This window comes from Dama dama, chromosome 28, assembly GCF_033118175.1.
Source record: "Dama dama isolate Ldn47 chromosome 28, ASM3311817v1, whole genome shotgun sequence".
NCBI lineage: Eukaryota > Metazoa > Chordata > Mammalia > Artiodactyla > Cervidae > Dama > Dama dama.
The window spans coordinates 37,733,270-37,752,807 of record NC_083708.1 but is presented as its reverse complement, the minus strand read 5'-3'; the positions used below and the strand labels follow the sequence as shown (position 1 = coordinate 37,752,807).

At 44.7% G+C, this 19,538-nt stretch overlaps 1 protein-coding gene across 4 annotated transcripts in view; it reads right to left on the bottom strand.

The window, feature by feature from the left end:
* Positions 1-19,538, bottom strand: part of FYN (FYN proto-oncogene, Src family tyrosine kinase) — a 212,742-nt gene that overhangs the window by 39,858 nt on the left and 153,346 nt on the right. For all 4 annotated transcript variants that reach the window (XM_061131686.1, XM_061131690.1, XM_061131687.1 and 1 more), the window contains 5 exons: positions 14,868-15,125; positions 12,995-13,091; positions 4,860-4,958; positions 2,051-2,154; positions 905-1,054 (listed from right to left, as the gene is read on the bottom strand). In XM_061131686.1, coding sequence (XP_060987669.1) covers positions 905-1,054; positions 2,051-2,154; positions 4,860-4,958; positions 12,995-13,091; positions 14,868-15,114 — 697 coding nt within the window. In that variant the 5' untranslated portion in view covers positions 15,115-15,125. The remainder of the gene's footprint in view (positions 1-904; positions 1,055-2,050; positions 2,155-4,859; positions 4,959-12,994; positions 13,092-14,867; positions 15,126-19,538) is intronic.

Genomic DNA, 19,538 nt, shown 5'->3' with positions numbered 1-19,538 from the left:
ATTTTGGAGTCTTGTCATTACTCTGAAGAATAACAGAAAATGTACATATGGGTCACATAAAAACTACTGGGTTATAGACCTCTATCTGGACATGCATATGTCTATCCACTGGTGTGTATATATTGATATAGTGGGCTTGACTTGCTAATCTAGGAAAGAAAGCAATCATTTTAACAACTGCATGTACAATCACCCTCTTTAATAAAATATACAAATCAACACACCTAAACACCTAATAATTATATGTTTCTAGGAACAACAGACTGATGGTGATGTCTGGGTGTTAGGACAGAGATTGATCTACTCTTTAAAAGTTTAATTTAATACAATAGCTGTAACAGCTCTAGGAGCTGTGGGTCATATACGTCTAAGTCTAGTTAGCAAACGGAAGCATTGGTGGGGAAGTAGACCATGACAAATGGATGGTGAAAGTCGTCTAGTGTATGTATGTGCAGCCCTTCCCGCTGAGTGGGAAGTGATGGTAGGAACACACCACCCCCTCTAGGAGGCCCCAAGGATGGAGTTCCCCTGGAGACCACACCCTCTTCCTTTCACAGTTTCCAAACTATATATGCTGCAGGGGAGCAGGAAGAGATAACTTCCAAGGATTCAAAGATGAAGACGAAAAAACAAACAGCTTTTAGAATTTAACCTATTGCTTTCCAGTTGGGGAACGAGAATGGTCTGTATTTTGACAAACATATGGAACTAACAATAACTGTGAAGGTAAAAATAGTGTCAGAACCTATTCAGCCAAGCCTCATCTTGAGAGCCTAGCAAAGAAGACTATGTTCCAAGTGCCTTTGCAATATATTTGCTGTACCACTTTCCCCTTTCCCACTCTATGCCCACTCCCCTCCCTCCAGCATCCAAATGGTTAGTGGCCAGGTAGAATTAACCTTACCTGAGTAATGTTGTACAAGCTGCTGAAGGGTTTCAAACTGGGCTCGGGTGGTAATATAGTATCCACCATTGTCAAGTTTGCGAATTTTATAATGTTTGACGTGGTCTCCTTTCATATCATCCCAGTCACGGATAGAAAGTGAATAGGCACCTGGGAAATGTGCAAAGCATTAGCAGCTCCAATCATTTTGAATACCAATTTCTTTCTGGGGGACTCATTTACTTGAGTATTCTGATTGATAATTATCAAGAGGAGACATACACACCACACACACACACACACACACACATCTACTTGGCAACATAGGAAGAAAATAATTTTTTCCTGCTAATGTCAGAAGATATTAGTAATAACACGATTCTACCATTGGGAATGAAAGCTCCCTGGATTTTTTTTTCCTACGATAAGTCTATTCGGTATACTTGTACTGGTGAACTCAGCGTAGACCCAACTCCCCCAGGGCAAGATGAGGGAAGCACAGATGCTCATGGCCGCGATTGCTGTCCTAGTCTGGGTTATCCACAGAGCATCTCCAAGTCAGGGGTGGCGTGTACTGAAAGAAATCTAAGGGCTGTTTCTCTGGAACTGAGCTTCCGATTCTTGCTTCACAACACTTATCACAGGAGCAGATAACCAGTAGTCTGGTTGTTCAAGCTAGAAGGCCACTGCTGTTTCCTTGGCCCAGATCCTCTCGTGGGCTCTAATGAGTAGTTAAATAACGAAAAGGCCAGCAAATAGAGGAAGAGAAGTCCACGGTTGTGGAAAAAAACAGAAGAAATAAAAAAAAAAACAACAAACCAACCCAAAAAACAACCTCTGTGGATGGGTGCCTGAGGAACTAAGAGTTTCAGAAAATTCTAATTCTAAAGGACTTCTGAACATTCTGTGATCCTGTGTGCCTGGAGGGGAGAAGCGGCCCAGCCCCTGTTTCGGGAGGAAGGTCTTGGTTTCGAGCCTCTGTAGTCTTTTTGGAACTGTCTGCAGTTCCAGAGCCTGGAGGGGAAACTGAAAATAGGACTCTGCTCACGAGGCAGAGAGGATATGTGCCATTTAAAAATCCTTGTACATTAGAGATAAGCCTTTCATCTCCTCTGACTAATCCACAGATTTGAATGACAAGCCAACGTCTTCAACTCGTTATCTTACCTTTGGTGGTTTCACTCTCACGGATAAGAAAGGTACCCCGTGGGTTTCCAAAGGACAAAAGCTGTCGCTCAGCATCTTTCCGGCCGAGTTTTCCAAAGTACCACCTGTAAATGAGATCAAGGGAAGGAGACATTGTCTAATGATCATTTGCCAAAGTGGAACGTGCTTCCTCCTCACCTCCAAGTCCCTCTTTAGCCTCCCCCTGTGTATTTTTCCTAGCTTCATCTAGTTCCCTTTCAATCTATTCCTGATTCCGTCCCTAATCCATCCCTTTCACACCCGAAAAACAATCAGATTTGAATTGCAGGTTATTTTTCTTCCTTCCAGAGATGATGGGAAACCGGTGGGTGTGTGTTGCAAGTATCACCTGCATGCACAAAAAGGCAAAACCCCAGACCTTGTTTTGAAATGGCAACTGCAGGACACCCTGCCCATGAGCTTCTACAAGACCCTGGATTTTTGAGCATTATTACAACCCTTGGCAAATAACAAAACACAGTCTTAGTGTACATAAAGATCATTAATCAAGCATTAAAAAAAAGTCCATTGGAATGGATAAACAGTATTTTCAGTAGCTTCCTACCTATAGGAACTCTGAAAGAAAGAGGTCAAGACTACCCCTAATTTGAGACGACTGCTGTCCCTGGATGCTCGTGACTCTCGTCTTCCTGTTCAGCAGCGGGAAGGACCTGGTAAAAGGCACCTGGTGAGTGGTGGTGCTGTGACCTGCCACACGCGGCCTCTGGCACAGTGTCAGGGCCACGTTACTGGGCACAGTCAGCCAGCACATCCTTAAAAACGACTCGGTGTCGCAGACGTGTTCATACTCTCCCTGTAACGTCACTCCCGTGCCACTTCAGGAAGCATCGCGTCAAGTCGCCTCCTGGCCTCCCTTCTTCATCTCTCACCTCCCCCTGCACCCTCCAGCCCCGAGCACAGCCTGACATTGGGTAATGCTTCTGCACTAGGTGCTGAGTGAGCAGCAGGTGCTTCTAGAGCCCCAGGGAGAACTTGGTAGCACTCCATCGGAATCTGTGCACGGGGACAATTTTTAGAATGTTTGACTGTGAAAGGATCCAGTTTCTAAAATGAAATTTCAATTCATTATACACGAACACAGCTATTATGTGTTCACTGTCAAGTTCTTTTGTGAATGAGCGAGCTTCCCTGAAGATAAGTAAAGACACTGCATGTCAGCTCTTGCATGACTTTTAAAGGCACAAGACTGCAACAATCCTAACCTTGTGCTAGGGGGTATAACGGGAACTACACCAATGATTTGTGGGAAATAATTTTCCAGATTTGTATCAATAACCCAATTAAAACGCAGTGTAAACATGAACAGTGGTGAAAAGGGAACCATTAGAACAATAGAGTGTACTAAGGCAATCGTATTTTAAGATAATGATAATTAACTGCACATGTAAAACCATGGGCATAATTTTTTAAATGTTATTTTCTTCTTTAAAAAACTGACTATTACAAATGTAACTTAAACGTATTGTGGGTAGGTTCCCAGTTCAGTCAGAGTAATGGTATATTTTGGTGGCATCTTTTATTCTGAAAGAACACAGAGATGTTTGCAAACCTGCCCTAAAATAATGATTCAGTGCGGATTCCTTTATTCACTGATGATGAAACACACTCACTGAGAGCAAAAAGGAGCTCAGAGTCACTGACTGTTTGAGAGTGGAAAACAGAACAGATCTTCTTAGAGGAGATACAGGGGAGTTAAAGACAAGCAAGCCATCCCACAGGGGAGTCTAACTGTCCCTGCAGTGCTGACATGAACGCTGGGCATGTTAAATATCAGAGTCGAAGCATGGATTCCAGGGTCGACTCTTCTCAGCATCCTTGTTGCAAAGTCAGAACTGCCTCCAGCAGCTTAGGAAGGTCCCCTAGGTATCGGGGCGGTGGGGTGGGTGGTGGGGGAAGGCCCAGGTCCCACATTTGGGAGATCCTGTCCCACCTCCCTTGCCCTCAGTTAAGAGGGGAGGGCCGCCACACGAGCCATCCTGACAGCTCTCTGCTTTGGAAATTCCCATGAATCCCCACAGGCCAGGGGGAGGAACCATGGTCATTCCTTCTAGAATATTCCCTCAGCCCATCGACCACCTTCTGAAACCGCTATCAGTGAAATCCTTGCATGAACTGCTAGTCATGATTTGTTAAGAAAGAAGCCACCTGAGATTCCATGTCAAAAGAAAGGACCATTTGAAGTGCATCGCCACAGGGCTTCCTGAGAGGCAGGATGCACTGCACGTGAGTTATTCCTACCTAGGGTGTGAATGGTATGCCTTTTCAGCACCCCTTTAACACTCCCGTATATGCCGAGGAGAAAAATCTCAAATTGATCTTTAACGATTACCTACACCTCCCTTTCTCTCTGTCTCCATCCCTCCCTTCTTCCTTCCCCTCCCCTCTTTTCTTCAGCAGACTGCAGGCTTAGATCCTGGAGGGGCCAGTAATACAGTCTCTAGGTAGAATTTCATCACGTTCTTATGGTTATTTCTATCTATGGCAAGTAATATTGGGTTTTCATTTGAGGTGCTACTATAAAGTTTCTTTTCGAAATAAATGTTTTTAAAAAGTGAGCAGGCTTTAAGAAAAACTGAGTTAATAAGGGTACAAGCATTACACAGGTGTGGCAAAAACCACAGCATAGAGCCTGGGCGTCACAGCATCGCCACATCCTCTCCCCGCTTAATGGCTCTAGGGAATTACTTCTTCCTTTTGCACAATGTTAATGAATTTATCAGGGCAACTAACTTAGAAAAGCAAGTAGTTAAGAGAAAACAGCAAAACGTACTCTTCTGCCTGGATGGAGTCAACTGGAGCCACATAATTGCTGGGAATGTAACCCGTCTCTCCAGTTGTCAAGGAGCGCGCTTCCCACCAATCTCCTTCCCTGGAGGAAAAAAAAAAGAGAGAAGGAAGTGAATATGTTGACCGTTTCAGTGTTCTGCAGTCACAGACTCAGTGTAGTAGGAGCACATGACTACCTTCTAGTCATTCTACTACCTGATTTTTCCAAACTCCCACACAGCTTTCTGTGAGGGTCAAATGGGTGCAATCCACATTAGTTGGGAGAGGTGTCCAGCTTTGTCTCTCATCTCTCGCTTTATTTGCCGGGAGAAATATCAATAACCTCAGATATGCAGATGACACCACCCTTATGGCAGAAAGTGAAGAGGAACTAAAAAGCCTCTTGATGAAAGTGAAAGAGGAGAGTGAAAGAATTGGCTTAAAGCTCAACATTCAGAAAACTAAGATCATGGCATCTGGTCCCATCACTTCATGGGAAATAGATGGAGAAACAGTGGAAGCTGTGTCAAACTTTATTTTTGGGGGCTCCAAAATCACTGCAGATGGTGATTGCAGCCATGAAATTCAAAGGCGCTTACTCCTTGCAAGGAAAGTTATGACCAACCTAGACAGCATATTAAAAAGCAGAGACATTACTTTGCCAACAAAGGTTCATCTAGTCAAGGCTATGGTTTTTCCAGTGGCCATGTATGGATGTGAGAGCTGGACTGTGAAGAAAGCTGAGCGCCAAAAAATTGATGCTTTTGAACTGTGGTGTTGGAGAAGACTCTTGAGAGTCCCTTGGACTGCAAGGAGATCCAACCAGTCCATCCTAAAGGAGATCAGTCCTGGTTATTCACTGGAAGGACTGATGCTGAAGCTGAAACTCCAATACTTTGGCCACCTCATGCGAAGAGTTGACTCACTGGAAAAGACCCTGATGCTGGGAGGGATTGGGGGCAGGAGGAGAAGGGGACGACAGAGGATGAGATGGCTGGGTGGCATCACCGACTCGATGGGCATGAGTTTGAGTAAACTCCAGGAGTTGGTGATGGACAGGGAGGCCTGGTGTGCTGCGATTCATGGGGTCGCAAAGAGTCGGACACGACTGAGAGAGACTGAACTGAACTGAACTCGCTTTATTTATTCTGAATTCAGAATGCAGGACCCTTCATGAGGGGGCACTGATGGGGAAGAGGGCATCTGGCTTGGTGCGTGCTAAGTTATTTCAGTCGTGTCCGACTCTTTGCAACCCTATGGAATGTAGCCCACCAGGCTCCTCAATCCATGGGACTCTCCAGACAAGAATGCTGGAGTGGGTTGCCATTTCCTACTCCAGGGGATCTTCCTGATGTAGGGATCGAACCTCTGTGGCTTATGTCTCCGGCACTGGCACTCCGGCATTGGTGTGAACCAACCTTCTTGTAGTAAACACTTCACAACATACATGTGTCAACCCATCACATTGTACACCTTAAACTTACACAATGTCATATTTCCAATTATATCTCAGTAAAGCTGGGAGAAAAATAAAGGATGCACTGATTGTGCTAATTTGGCTAACAGTCTCTACTTCATCCCCAGCGTCCTGGTACCTCTATGCAGGCCACTGGCTGTAATGTTATTTTGTCAGCTAGTAAATGATTTGAAAGAAAAAAAGAAAAAAGGGAGAAAGGGAGAGACAGACAGCAGACGGACACTGTAGTTGCATATCTGTGTTTAGTTGCTCAGTCCTGTCTGACTCTCTGTGGTCCTATGGACTGTAGCCCGCCAGGCTCCTCTGTCCCTGGGATTCTCCAGGCAAGAGTACTGGAGTGGGTTGCCATTTTCTACTTCAGGAGATCTTCCCGACCCAGGGATCGAACCTGTGTCTCTTGAGTCTCTGGAACTGGCAAGTGAATTCTTTACCACTGTATCACCCGGGGAGCCCTTCATAGTTGCACATCATTTGAGAAAGGCAGCCTGTTAGGAGGCCCAATAAAGGATGCAGGCGCTCTGAATATCTGTGTTGTTAGCTTTCAAGAAAACGGGTAGAGGAATAAAGCTTACAATGGGTTAAAACTTGCTCATACATTTTCACTCTGGGGTTATTTCATCAAGTATTGATAGCACTGGCCTGAGTCTGGGGGGCAGGAGTGGGGGGGAAGGTGCAGCTGTGTGGCAGTGCAGGGGGAGGCAAAGGCCTCGCTAAGAGGATGAGAGTCTCAGTCTCATCACTCCAGCCCCGTGTTTCAGCCACAGCACGGCCTCATCTGTCGGGCGCTCAGTGCTGTGGGCAGACGACGGAAAGGGGGACTTAAAACACGACTCCGCTTGAAACAAGTGAATAGGTGAAAAGGTTAGAGTTCATATGATAAGACTGACACAGCTGCACCGGACAGAGAGCGTGGGTGGAGCGGAGTGTGTGCCTCCCTCCCATCAACAAAGGTCGGTGTGTACGTGGGGCTGCAGCTCTGACACCGACGGTGTCACAGAGCCCTCCCCCGGACTGCGGTCAAGAGCGTGGGGGGCAAGGGAGGACCCGACTGCCCAGAGCGGATGGAGGCCGCCCAGACTTTTGATCACCAGATGGCCAGCACCTTCTCTCTTGCCTTTTTAGGTCCTTGGAGGCAGAAAGAGCAATTCCAGGCTGTTTTTTTTTTTTTTTTTTAAATCACTTTTTCACTGACCTGTTTCAAAGCCCTCCGACAGGGAAGAGAAACATTGGCTCTGGACCCTGGTCAGGATCCTCCCCAGATGGATGCAGTTGGGTGGAGGATGACCAGCCTCATGTTAAATGCAAGCCTCACTCTGTGACCCATCCTCTAAAGCCTAACCCTGAGCAACGTGATGACGAGCAGCTACTCCAGACAGGATTTCACACAACGACAGACAGATGGTGACAAGCCCATCGGTGCTGCAAGTGCAGCTGCGGGAAAGTGTCAGGTGGGGCAAGCAACACAGAAGAGCTCACAAGGAAACAGGGTGCTGGCGAAGGCTTTAAAAAACTGATGTCCTAACTAGTTTTTCAGTCTTTCATTACTCTATTAAATTTAAACAAATCAATCAAAAGAGGGAGATAGCTTCCCCCAGAAATTCCTTTATTAATAATCTTAAATTTAGTTCATGGAGTAATTTATGCATACCAAAGACTATAGGTACATATGAACACCCGTGAACCCACCACCCAACTTAAGAACTAGATTGATACTGGCTGTGTGGAATCTACCCTGTGTAGCTCCTAGAGCTTGTCCCTCTGCCTTTCAGGTTCAAATGAGGACATTACAAATGTTAACATTGTAACAGTTTGTATTGGTTTCATTTCTACATCTGTCAAGGGGAATACGTGCAGTTGTAAGGACATCATCTAAGAACATATGTGGAAGTTTATTTTTTTCTTTGCACACTGCACGTGTTTAAGGAAACTGTTTTGGAGCCATTATTATTTTAATATGGTGACCACATTTACTGCTCTGAACTTCCACTAGATGGAGACATTTCATTATAGAAAATAACAGTACATATCACTTCCAAGCTTTCTTCTCTTTCTGTCTCCCTGTCCCTCCCACCACACACACACCTGGGAAATCTCCCAAACGGTAAGGAAAATATTAAGTACTTGCAGCAGAGGCTTATTTATTTTTTACTGTAAAATAACCTTCGTTGAGTTAGTTCTAATTGATTTGAATTTAGAAAAAAAAAAAGTCGATACTATCAATTTTCAGGTACATGGAAATGTCATCTGGGACAGGAAACCAATATACCTTGCTGCAAGTTGTGACAAGCACAGCCTTATCCAGGTGATCAAGTTCTTTCCATTTCAAACCTAGCATTAACTATCTCATTTTGGTTTTGGCACCTAAATAGTTTAGCACTGATTAGAATCCAACTATCAGATCATTCTAAAGTCATGTATTAGGAATTGACGATTTTCTCCTGAATGAGTCCATTAATCTCACAAAGGTTTTCAGTTACTCATGAGAGGCTGAGAAAGATAAAATCCTTTTCTCTTTTCGAGGCCATCTAGGGTCACTTTCTCCATCAAAGGAGGTGACAAGGTGACAATGTAGTAACTCACATGTTGTGCCCAGACAGGCTGGTATAGACTCAAGATAGCAAAAAGACCCTTCTGAGCAGATGAATAAATCACTTTTTAATACACTGGAAGCCCAATTCACCTACAAATAAATAACATACTCTATACAAATTATTCAGCTTGATTTAGGAAAACAGGATCTTGACTAGGTTACTTTTTCTTTCTTTGAGTTACCATGAGTAATCAGTATTATTAAAGTCGCATTTTTTTAAGCAGTTCTTACAGTCCAGTTATTTCATTAATTTAAGAGTTGGTGAGATTTTTCTTCAACTGTTATCTTGCTCTGATTCAAATACATGATTTAAGCCTTGGCTCTGGTTTAGAATAGAAGTTTCCATCACAGCTTCCCCACTTGCTCTAGTTTAAACATGTATTAAAAGAGCCTCTTCCCATTCCCCAGAGCTGCTGAGAGGGCTTGTGGTCCCAGGAGCTGGGAGTCTGGAGCCCTGATGGAGCCAGGAAATGACATTTGCAAACAGAAGTCAGCCTTGATCTATGGAGCTTTGGCGCATTATTATTATAAATGCTGGATTCTTTCTAAATTTGGTCACCACCCATCTTACTCTCACAGAGCATATCCATAACAATTTAGTCAAAAGCTTACATGGGCTCTAAACCAGATTTCTTCTTATTACAGTGAAAAGAACTTTAAAGGAGTCACTACCCTAGGCCATGGGGGCTTCTCAGGTGGGTCAGTGATAAAGAATCCGCCTGCCAATGCAGGAGACGTGGGTTTGATCCCTGGGTTGGGAAGATCCCCTGGAGGAGGAAACGGCAACCCACTCCAGTATTCTTGCCTGGAGAATTCCATGGACAGAGGAGCTTGGCGGGCTACAGTTCATGGGGTTGCAAAGAGCTGGACACAACCATTGACAGCACCCTAGGCCATGAGCACTGTTCCACTGATTATATTTTAGAGGTGCTGTTTCTGCTGGTACAGTAGTCGTCATGAAATGCAAAAATAGGAATAAAACAGATGAATTATGGATTCAAAAATGGATCAAGTTTAGTAATGTCCGAACACCCTGCACCGAGCACCTACACGGGGTCAGGGAGGGACCTCTCCTCCCGGTGGTGGGAAGCAGTGCAGCCAGCTTGGGCCACGGGCAGAGCCATACAAGCATGTCGCATGGTTTATGTTGCACCTTAAAACACAAAAGTCTGCCCTGAGGCCTTCAGTTTCCGCCTCCCGACAGGGAAAGGAGTGGGAGGCGTGGCAGCTGCCCCAGGGAGAACACAGCCCTGTCCCTCCCTCTCCTGCAAGGGCTGGGAGCCGGGGGCCCAGGAGAGGCTGGGGGAAGGGGAGGGAGACGCATGCCATCTGTTCTGTCCTCCTGCTTTGTTTTCGCCTCACCATTTTTCCCTCCCTGTTATTACCCTTGACTTCAGGATATTGTGTTTGTTACAAAAACTTTGTTTCCAACCCTCCATAACCTTGAAAAAGGGCATTTACATGGCACGTAGGATGAGAAATTCCACTGGCAAGAAGGAAGAACATTAAAGGGAGAAAAAACATCCTTTGTAACACTGTCTTCTAAGGGAACAGGGTCAGAGCCTCAAATGCCTTCTGTAAACATTAAAGACCATGCATGCAAATCACGAAATATAGATTGAGATAGATCGGATCTTCCTTGAATGTTTCTCCAAAATTCTAATCAGAAGCCATTCCAGATCTGACCCAGCTGAACAAAGGAGGAAGTCACAAGTTAGATTTTGGCAACGACTGGCTTTCCAAGTGCCCTGCAAACCCAATGTGTAGATCCATGTGCAGTGTGGTGGAAACCTAAGAGAGTCACTTAAGGTACTTCCTATATTTCTGAATTCTTACCTTTTAGAAGTTACAAATGAATCAAAAAGTCCTAAGCAACCTTGGCATTTAGGAAATACTGAATAAAATAGGGAGGGGAAGGAGGGTGGTATTTCAGAGTTCGAAGTTAGCAGCCTCTGACAAGCATTCATCTGAGCATCGAATTAACAACAAGGAATCAGAAATCAGAAGGGATCAAAGCCAAATGCCCCCCTCCCCCAGTTCCCTTCAAACCTGTAACTCCAATGGTTCTGTTTCCTCTGACTTGGGCCTTTCCAGCCCCAAACCTGACGCTGCACTCAATATGCCATCCCCATATCTCACCCTTGGCTCTGCCACCTGCTAGCTCCACGTACCAGGGCAGCTCTCTAACCTGAGCCTCTGGCTCCTCCTATGTCAAAAGATGACTACGAGACACACCTCAGTTGCTGTGAAGGGCAAATGAGAACATCTGCAACTTAGCACATGGCTGGCACCTAGGAGCCCTCAACAAATAGCAGCTGTTCACTAGTTTAAGAAAAATCCCTGTGGCTACAGGAGGAGGGCTGGGGGGTGGGATGGGCAGGTAATGTTCTTCTTGATCCCGGTACACGTTACATAGGTATGTTTGGTTTGTGAAAATTCTGCAAATGGTACACCTTTAAAAATCTGTGGTAAAATATGTATGACATACAAGGTACCACCTGAACTATTTTCCAGTTGAGCAGTGTTACTGTGCAAGCACCACCATGTACACTTTTGATCTGTGCACTTGACCGTATATACTTTAAATAAAAAGTTAACAAAAAATGCCATCCACCCCCCTGCTAACGGTGACAATAATAAATTTTAAAAAACCAATCCCATAACTACAGAGACAGCGCCTTTTGATGTGTGGAAGAGTCACTGGCCTAATATGGGAGGAATTCCATTCCTGCCCATGAGAGGTGGTCCTGAAGGCAATGGCACCCCACTCCAGTACTCTTGCCTGGAAAATCCCATGGACGGAGGAGCCTCGTAGGCTGCAGTCCACGGGATCACGAAGAGTCGGACACGACTGAGCAACTTCACTCTCACTTTTCACTTTCATGCATTGGAGAAGGAAATGGCAGCCCACTCCAGTGTTCTTGCCTGGAGAATCCCAGGGACGGGGGAGCCTGGTGGGCTGCCGTCTGTGGGGTCACACAGAGTCGGACACGACTGAAGCGACTTAGCAGCAGCAGCAGAGGGGAGGGGAGGGCTTTACAAGGAGGCCATGTTCAGGGCCTGGAGGAGTTCCTTGCTCCAAGGACCACTCCTCTTTCCTGGGATGTGCAGGGTGAGCAGGGCTGTGGGGAAGGAGAAGTGCCAGGCTTCCAGCCCTTTCACCATCATACAATCCAGTTTGCTCAGAAGGCAGAGGGCAGATTAACTGGATCTCCCTAATCGGCTCTCCGCCCTTATTTTTCCCAGACACTAGAGGGCACTCATGAGGGAGACTTGAGGAGTAGGGGAGGGGGCCTGACTTAGACACATGGGACATCATTTTCTTCTGAGCCTGAATTTTTCTGGAGGGCCCTGACCTGTGCACCTTGCCTGGACCTAATAGACACAATATTTAAAAAGGGAAATCTGACTCATACTTTACTCTCCCTAAAGGAAGTATTAAATGAAGGATTTGAAAAATGAGTGATTTTCGCCCTTGACATTTCCCCATTGCCTGCACAATGGGCTGTTCCTACTGGCCACATTGAAAAGGCATGCACTGTAGTCATTCTCAAGTGGGCCAAATCTGTTCTCCTTCTGCCTTATAAAGGTTTCAGTCAATTGCAAATTTTCATTATGGCAAAATGCTTCCACAGGCTTCACCAATTAGAATATCTAGCAGTTTTGAAAAATGGAATGTGTTGCCAGCTTTACATGAGGTCAGGGTGACACGTGAAATTTGAAGAAAATCTCAGGGCAGAGAGAGGGTAATGTGGACAGGCAAGCCCCATGCCAATCATCTGAAACTGAAGATTTGTAGAGGGAGATCCTGGTGCTTTCACAGCCTTTAAACCAAAACCATTGACTCTGCTTCTATGCTCCCAAAAAGCTCCCTGGACACACAGCATCATAGAATACCACACTGGTTCATCGACTCTTCTTTCCTCAAGTTAAACTGCTAAGAATTAATGAATTGATGAGCAAGTGCTCGCTTAGCATTTCAGAGATATGAAAAAAGGTGTAGACTGCTAACATAAGAATCACTTCCCGGCCTGAAAGGCATGCCTGCTTTCTTCTCCCTCTCCAAACTTACGAGCTGTTTAATATTTGAAATTTTTCTCCTTTGTGAAAACTCAGGTCATCTTCCGTCCGTGCTTCATAGTCATAAAGGGCCACAAACAGGGTCACTCCTGCCAAAAAACAAGATCAAAATGGGAGAGATTATTACACCAGGGGAAATTAATTCCAAGAAATTAAATCTTCACTAAAGCCTCATTCTCAAAATTTACATCTAATCAGCACTGATAACATCAGGCAGTGTTGTAATTAATGCGTGAAACCAGAGTCGCGAGCTGAATTTAAGCCTCCGTCTTTGTGAAAGGAAGCATTATTTGAGCTGACTAAAACCCAGGGCTGAAGGACTTCTCTCTGCACACTTGGAATGAGTCTTCAGGAAGAGACAGATATTAATATTATATCACGGCCACAACCAAGGGCAATAAGGAGCAACATTACAGTTCAGATGGGCAGAGCTTTGTAGCACTGACAAGACGCCCTTTACCTGACACACATTTACCCCCGTGAGAGCCCACATCAGGCCGGGGAAAGACAGCGGAGCGCTTGCCTTCTCCCAGCAGACACGGGGTGTGTGTGTGTGTGCTGGGTGCATCTCTGGTTCGTTTTTCCCCCCTGCATCCTCCAGAGACAGACATCCCTAGACTGCCTGATGACTTCTTTCCTTCAGCCCTCCATTCCAGGTGCCTCCAGTCACCCATGTAAGGTCTGCTCTCCAGGGAAAGCTACATTCACCATAAGGATGAACATCAATATTTTTTCTACTGAACAGAGTGTGAAGTGTTGGCAGCAAAGAAGTAGCTAGTTGCCCAAAGCTCTGGGTCAGGTCCCCTGGATATAATTACACTACCCTGTTGGGTGCAGAGGGAAGAGAGGCCTTGGTAGTGCCAATTCCCCACATAAAAAGTCATAGCGGGCAATTTTATAAGACCTCTGCTCCCAGCTGAACTGAGAACATAAGGATTGATGTATTTTATACATATATATTTAAAAAACTTTTATAATAAATAAGACAGTTTTGGAACAAGTTATGTCAAATATCTAGTTACCATGGTTCACATACTGAGAGAGGCTTTGGAAGACTAAGGATGCATGAGATATCTTACAAATATTTCAGAAAACATATGTCTGAGAACACACGCCAGACATTTTACAAAGTATTAGCTAAGTCAGCAAATGCACACAGCAGTGAAACACAGCCTAGGGAAAGAGCAGGAAAAGTTAAAAAAAAAAAAAAAAGATTCCTTAAGGATACACAAGATTCGATTTTAAAATACAAAAGAGATGAAGATACTTGAGGGCTGATAAACTCTGTCAGATAGAAGACAATGGGAGGATTAGAGAGAGAGAATCAGTGAAGACAAATTGCCAAAAAATAATATAGCCAAATGACCCCACCAGCTGGGAAGTGACGGGCAGGATGGAGGTTAATTAGGAAGCTGAAAGGGCAGGCACTCCCCTGGAAACACTCTGAACTGGGGGTTGTGGGGAAGGAGTGCGTTCATAGTTGGAGAACTCAAAACATCGACGCTCATATCCAGTCCTGAAACTACTGATTCAAAAGATCTGGGATGGGGGCGGGAGGGGCTCAGGTATCTATATTTTGAAAAAGCTGCCTAGTTATTCCGAGCCAGCCAGCCAAGGTTGAGAGCCACTGGCCTCAAGTGACTTAGCAGAAAGTTGTGCCTTGTAACCCACACAGGGTCCTCACAGAGGGCAGCTGGGGGACCCCCATGCCGCTGTTGCCGGTATCTAGACTTGTCCATTAAGCTCTAGTGATTTTAAGAGTCTTTCATCTGGTAGCGGTGAGCTGGAGAGTGATTAAAAACTTAAACGTCAAAGGAGCACAAATGTTCAATTGCCAAAAGATTTAAGAGCAGCTTCATCCTGACCTGTGCCTCCTCTCGTTCGCAAGGTCCCAGTATGAGACGAAGAGTTCACACCCCCAAAGACGGTGAGTCCTTGGCCCCCGGCCCCGTGGAAGTTGTTGTAGTTCGGGATGGAGGTCACGCCGAAGCTGGGGTAGTGCTGGGGAGTGGGGTCTGTACCATAGCGGTACCCGGAGCTCTGGTTCAGACTGCCATCCCTCTCCTCCGTCAGTTTTGTTGCTTCTTTATCCTTACATTGCACACAGCCCATTATCTAAATTCCTGTTGAAAACAAACAGAAAGAGGCACGTGAACTTGGATGCCCCCTAATGGCTGGGTTGCTTGACTATAAAGGGGAATCATACAAAGTCCGCCACGCGGTATTTCAGGCCTAGAAGGCCATGGAAACCAGTGGCTGGGGTTGATGGTTGGAAGCAATCTCAGTGCCCTTAATTGACCATCACATTTATTCCTCACATGCTCTGGGCAATGGGATCAACACAGAGCATGATGTTCACCATGCAGTATTTGCCCTCACATGAGGTCTGCACCCTTACAATCCTGTAATATCAGATACCTGCCTAAAGACTGTCTGATAATATAACTTGCTTTTCTCTAGTCGCCTTAAAAAATAGTGTATGCTCTCAAAAATGAGTCTGTGCAGTATTAGAATAAAACATGAGAATAAAAACCTCCATCACAGCAAAGGAAATCTAAAGAGAACACAGGAGTGTTGGAAAAGCCAGAATATAGCCCTTAAACAGCTCACTGTACTTCTTCATTCATGGGTACTCATTCACAGACACACATTTGGTAAATTTTAAGCAAGAAGATGATAAGTATCAAAATTAAGAAATAATCACTGGATGAAAAAAATACAGTTGGCAGAAACTAAGAGGTCTGAGCGTATTTGCAGGATATCATGATAGCCTACAGTCACAAAATCATTTAAACAGGCTAATTAACTTTTAAAATTTCCATTAGCTTTTGACATCTTTCAGAAACACTTAAAAGCTCATTCCCATGTTCTAGAATGAGTGGTGAATTAAAACTTGAGTCACTGTCACCCCATCCTCCTTCCAACCAAACCTACTGTGTCGGTGCTGGTCTCAGTAAAGGGCATCAGCCAAGACCCACGTGTTCTCGTAAGAGTCCTCCTGAAGCTCGTCCGTCACTGGCTCCTCTTCATTTACTTCTCAGTTCTCCTGTCTCTCGCTCTACCATCCAAACATGCCTAACTTCTCAGTGCTTAAGATTCTATTCTTCCCACTCACATTTCCTCCTTGGAACATGGCTTTGAACCCCTTTGTCCTCTCCTCTCTCTCTCTTTTTTTTATATGGATCATTAAAAAAAAAAGTCTTTATTTGTTACAATATTGTTTCTGTTTTATGTTTTGGTTTTTTGGCCTCGGAGACACGTGGGATCTTAGCTTCCTGACCGGGGACTGAACCCACACTCCTCGCATTGCAAGGTGAAGTCTTAACCACTGGACCACTGGGGAAGTAAGTCCCTCCCTCTCCCTCTATGATACACAATATAATCTTCATGTCTCAGTTAAGACACCACTTCCTCTGCAAAGCCTTCTCTGATTCCCCGCCATCCCTCAGGCTGGGGTGCTGCTCGTCCTCAGTGCTCGTCAGGCATCTTGGTTTCTCTCATTACAGCATCTATTACGCCAGATGAAAACATGGCCTGTCCACTTGTCTCATTGCCCAACAGACTGTGAATTCCAGGAAAGCAGGGCCCTGTCCATTTTTGTCATTGCTATATTGCCAGTGGCTGGCGCATAGTGGGTGCTCAATAAAGAGCAATTGAATGAGTGGAAATTCTCTAACCCACTCTTTCTCTTTTATCCTTTCTGCCTCAAAACCAACCCGTCTTTCAGCAACATTTATCAGCAGCGTGCTCTCTGTTTTAGAATCTACTGGCACGTGTGAGAAGTGAAGATTCACAAACGGAAGGTGAGTTGGTTAAATGTCCCCACTTTGGACTGCAATACCCTGTAACACCCTGTCCAGCTGACAGCGGGGAGGTAGAAAATGCAATGGATGTCCCTGCCAAAGCTCTGAAAAGTGGTCCATTTGGGACCAAAGAACCAAATAAGAAACACATGACATCATGTGTAATTACACGTATCCACCGGGGAGAGTAGAGCTGGTACAGGACGAGAAGGGACACGAGGCGGTGAAAAGCAAGGATAGGGCTAGTGTCTCTATATCTTGCAAACCAAAATGGGGGTGCCACATCAGACACAGAGACTCTGGGTGGGGGGCACTTTTCTGAGCACTGCTTTCCTGCCGGCTGGGGTCATGGAAGCAATATCAGACTGTTTAAGGCCCTCTCACATTACATGTTTCAGTAAATACTTATTGAACTGAATGTCAGTTCCTGAGAATGGAAATGTTTGGAAACAAGCCGCCTGCTGCTCGAGCTGAGCTCACCAAATCTGGAACACATTTACGCGTAAATCATTCCAGATTAACTTACAGTGTACTCTGTCCAACATGCTCTCTAACTTATGGTAAACGAATATGATTTTTAACAAGTTTCCAATAGGAAATGCAAAGTGTCTCCAAGGCATGACTGGCTGAAGGATTTTCATCATTTGTTGTTGGTGTTATTTCACAAGACTGGTAAACATTTTGCTCACTTCATGTTAACTCTTTCATGGTGGAATCTTGCCCTGAGCTTATACAAAGGCCAACAGAAAATACTGCTTGTCCTAGGTGCTTTTCTCAGGGATTCCACTGATCTGCTATAATTAGAGGACATGTGACCTGAATCACAGAATCACATCATTTATGCCAGCGGTTCTCAGCTGCGGGTGGCTTTGTGGCCCATGACCAAGGGACATGTCTGGCCGCACAACCTGAGGGTAAGGAGGACTGCTGGTATCCAGTGGCAAGAGACCAAGGGTACTGCAAAGCCTCCTCGGCGAACAGGACCGCCTCTAACAATGAAGAATTACCTGGTTCCAAATGTGAATGCATGAAGCTTGAGAAATCCTGATTTATGAAGAAGAAAGAATTTATAGCTATATCTTTGAAACAGTATAAGAACTGTTTTCATTATATGCACGTGATTAACACTGCAATCCAGAATGCCTTCCTTAGGAGAACAGGTATGCTGGGGTGAAAAAGGCAATCTAAAAAACTGACATAAAGTGCTATTTTTTCTCGAGAAGTTCATTCCTGTGACAGAGTAAATAATCTAAAACCACTGAGAACTCTCACTACAAACTACTCTTTCAATTCCATCAAAACAAAACCCTACATCAGAAACCTATTGAAAACAGAACCCTACATCTAACCAAACTAAGAAAAAAAATCTTTCAAGAATCTACCGGGACCAGTCTCTCAGCACCTATCCAAGGTGCTGCCTCCAGGGCTGCAGGCTTCATTTTGCCCCAAATAAAATGTAACTCACAACTACCCAAAAAGAAAAAAATCTACTAAAAAAAAGTATTACCACTATAATAAATGCTTAACGGCTTTTATATAATTCTATGAAATAATGGAAGGAAACAAATAGTAAGCTCCTTGGAAGCAGTGATTATTCTTCAGTTTTTGTTTCATTATTGCATCCCCAGTGCCCAAAGTGCCTGAAACACAGTAGGTGCTCAGTAAGTTGTGTTACATGATTAAATGCAGAAACCTCAAACTCAATCAGAATCATTTTGGAGAAAACAATTCTCTTTTCTAGAAAGGACACCTCTGTTACCCCTTCATGTGCTTGCAATTTTGCATAAGAAATGTTTCTGCACAGATCTTGCTTACCCTCTTGACTTTGTTGACAAACATGAAGAAAAGGAAATAAATCAGGAAATGCAGGCTCAAGTCATTAAGAGTTAAATTTCAATGAAAATATTTGCATCAGAACTTGTGGTCTTCTCCCTCCCACTTGAGGTGGTCAGACTAACCATTTCCTGATGAAAGGGGTCAGAAGATGCTATGAGTTCTACTGAGTGTGACTTCAGGCTCCTTGCCATGAAGAAAAGTTCTGAGCATTCAGGTTAAAATAAAAACATCCGTATTATGTACAGTTCTGTAGTGTGGCTTTTCTGGCCCATGCTGTGCATCCATCGTGAACATATAATGCACTAATACACGAGATAAAGATCTGTGCGGCACTGGGAAATGCTGAATAATGCCATTCAAAAGAGGGGCCCTGGGAGTACTCGAATCAGTATATCATACATCATGACCATTCTCCTTTGCACATGACCAGGCCTGGAAAAAAACTGATGCACAGCACTTTGACCAGCAGGATCCTGTACCTGAGTTCAAGGTATAGATTAGAGCTGTGAAGACCCCTATTCTCCAATCCTCTGCAAACAGAGGGACTCGTCTTCTACTATGTAAGTAAAACCTGATTTACTTAAAATTTTCTTAGTCTTATGGGTACTCTCATATGTGCCATAAGAGCATGAAGCAATGGGCAGAAATCACTAAAGAAAGAGTCATCCCAGGACTTCCTCACCCCCTTCCTATGAGAGTGATGGACATCACCCATCCATCACACGGGTGGCCTCAGAATCCTTTTTCACACAGCCCTTGAGTGGTTGACGGAAGCTGACATGAAGGATGGAATCTATCCACTACTCTGGGCACAGGCTACTTTGGCCTAACATGAGCCTGGTGGAATGTACATTCCCTCCGCCGATGCCACAGAACCCGGTCTGGTCAGCTAGATGC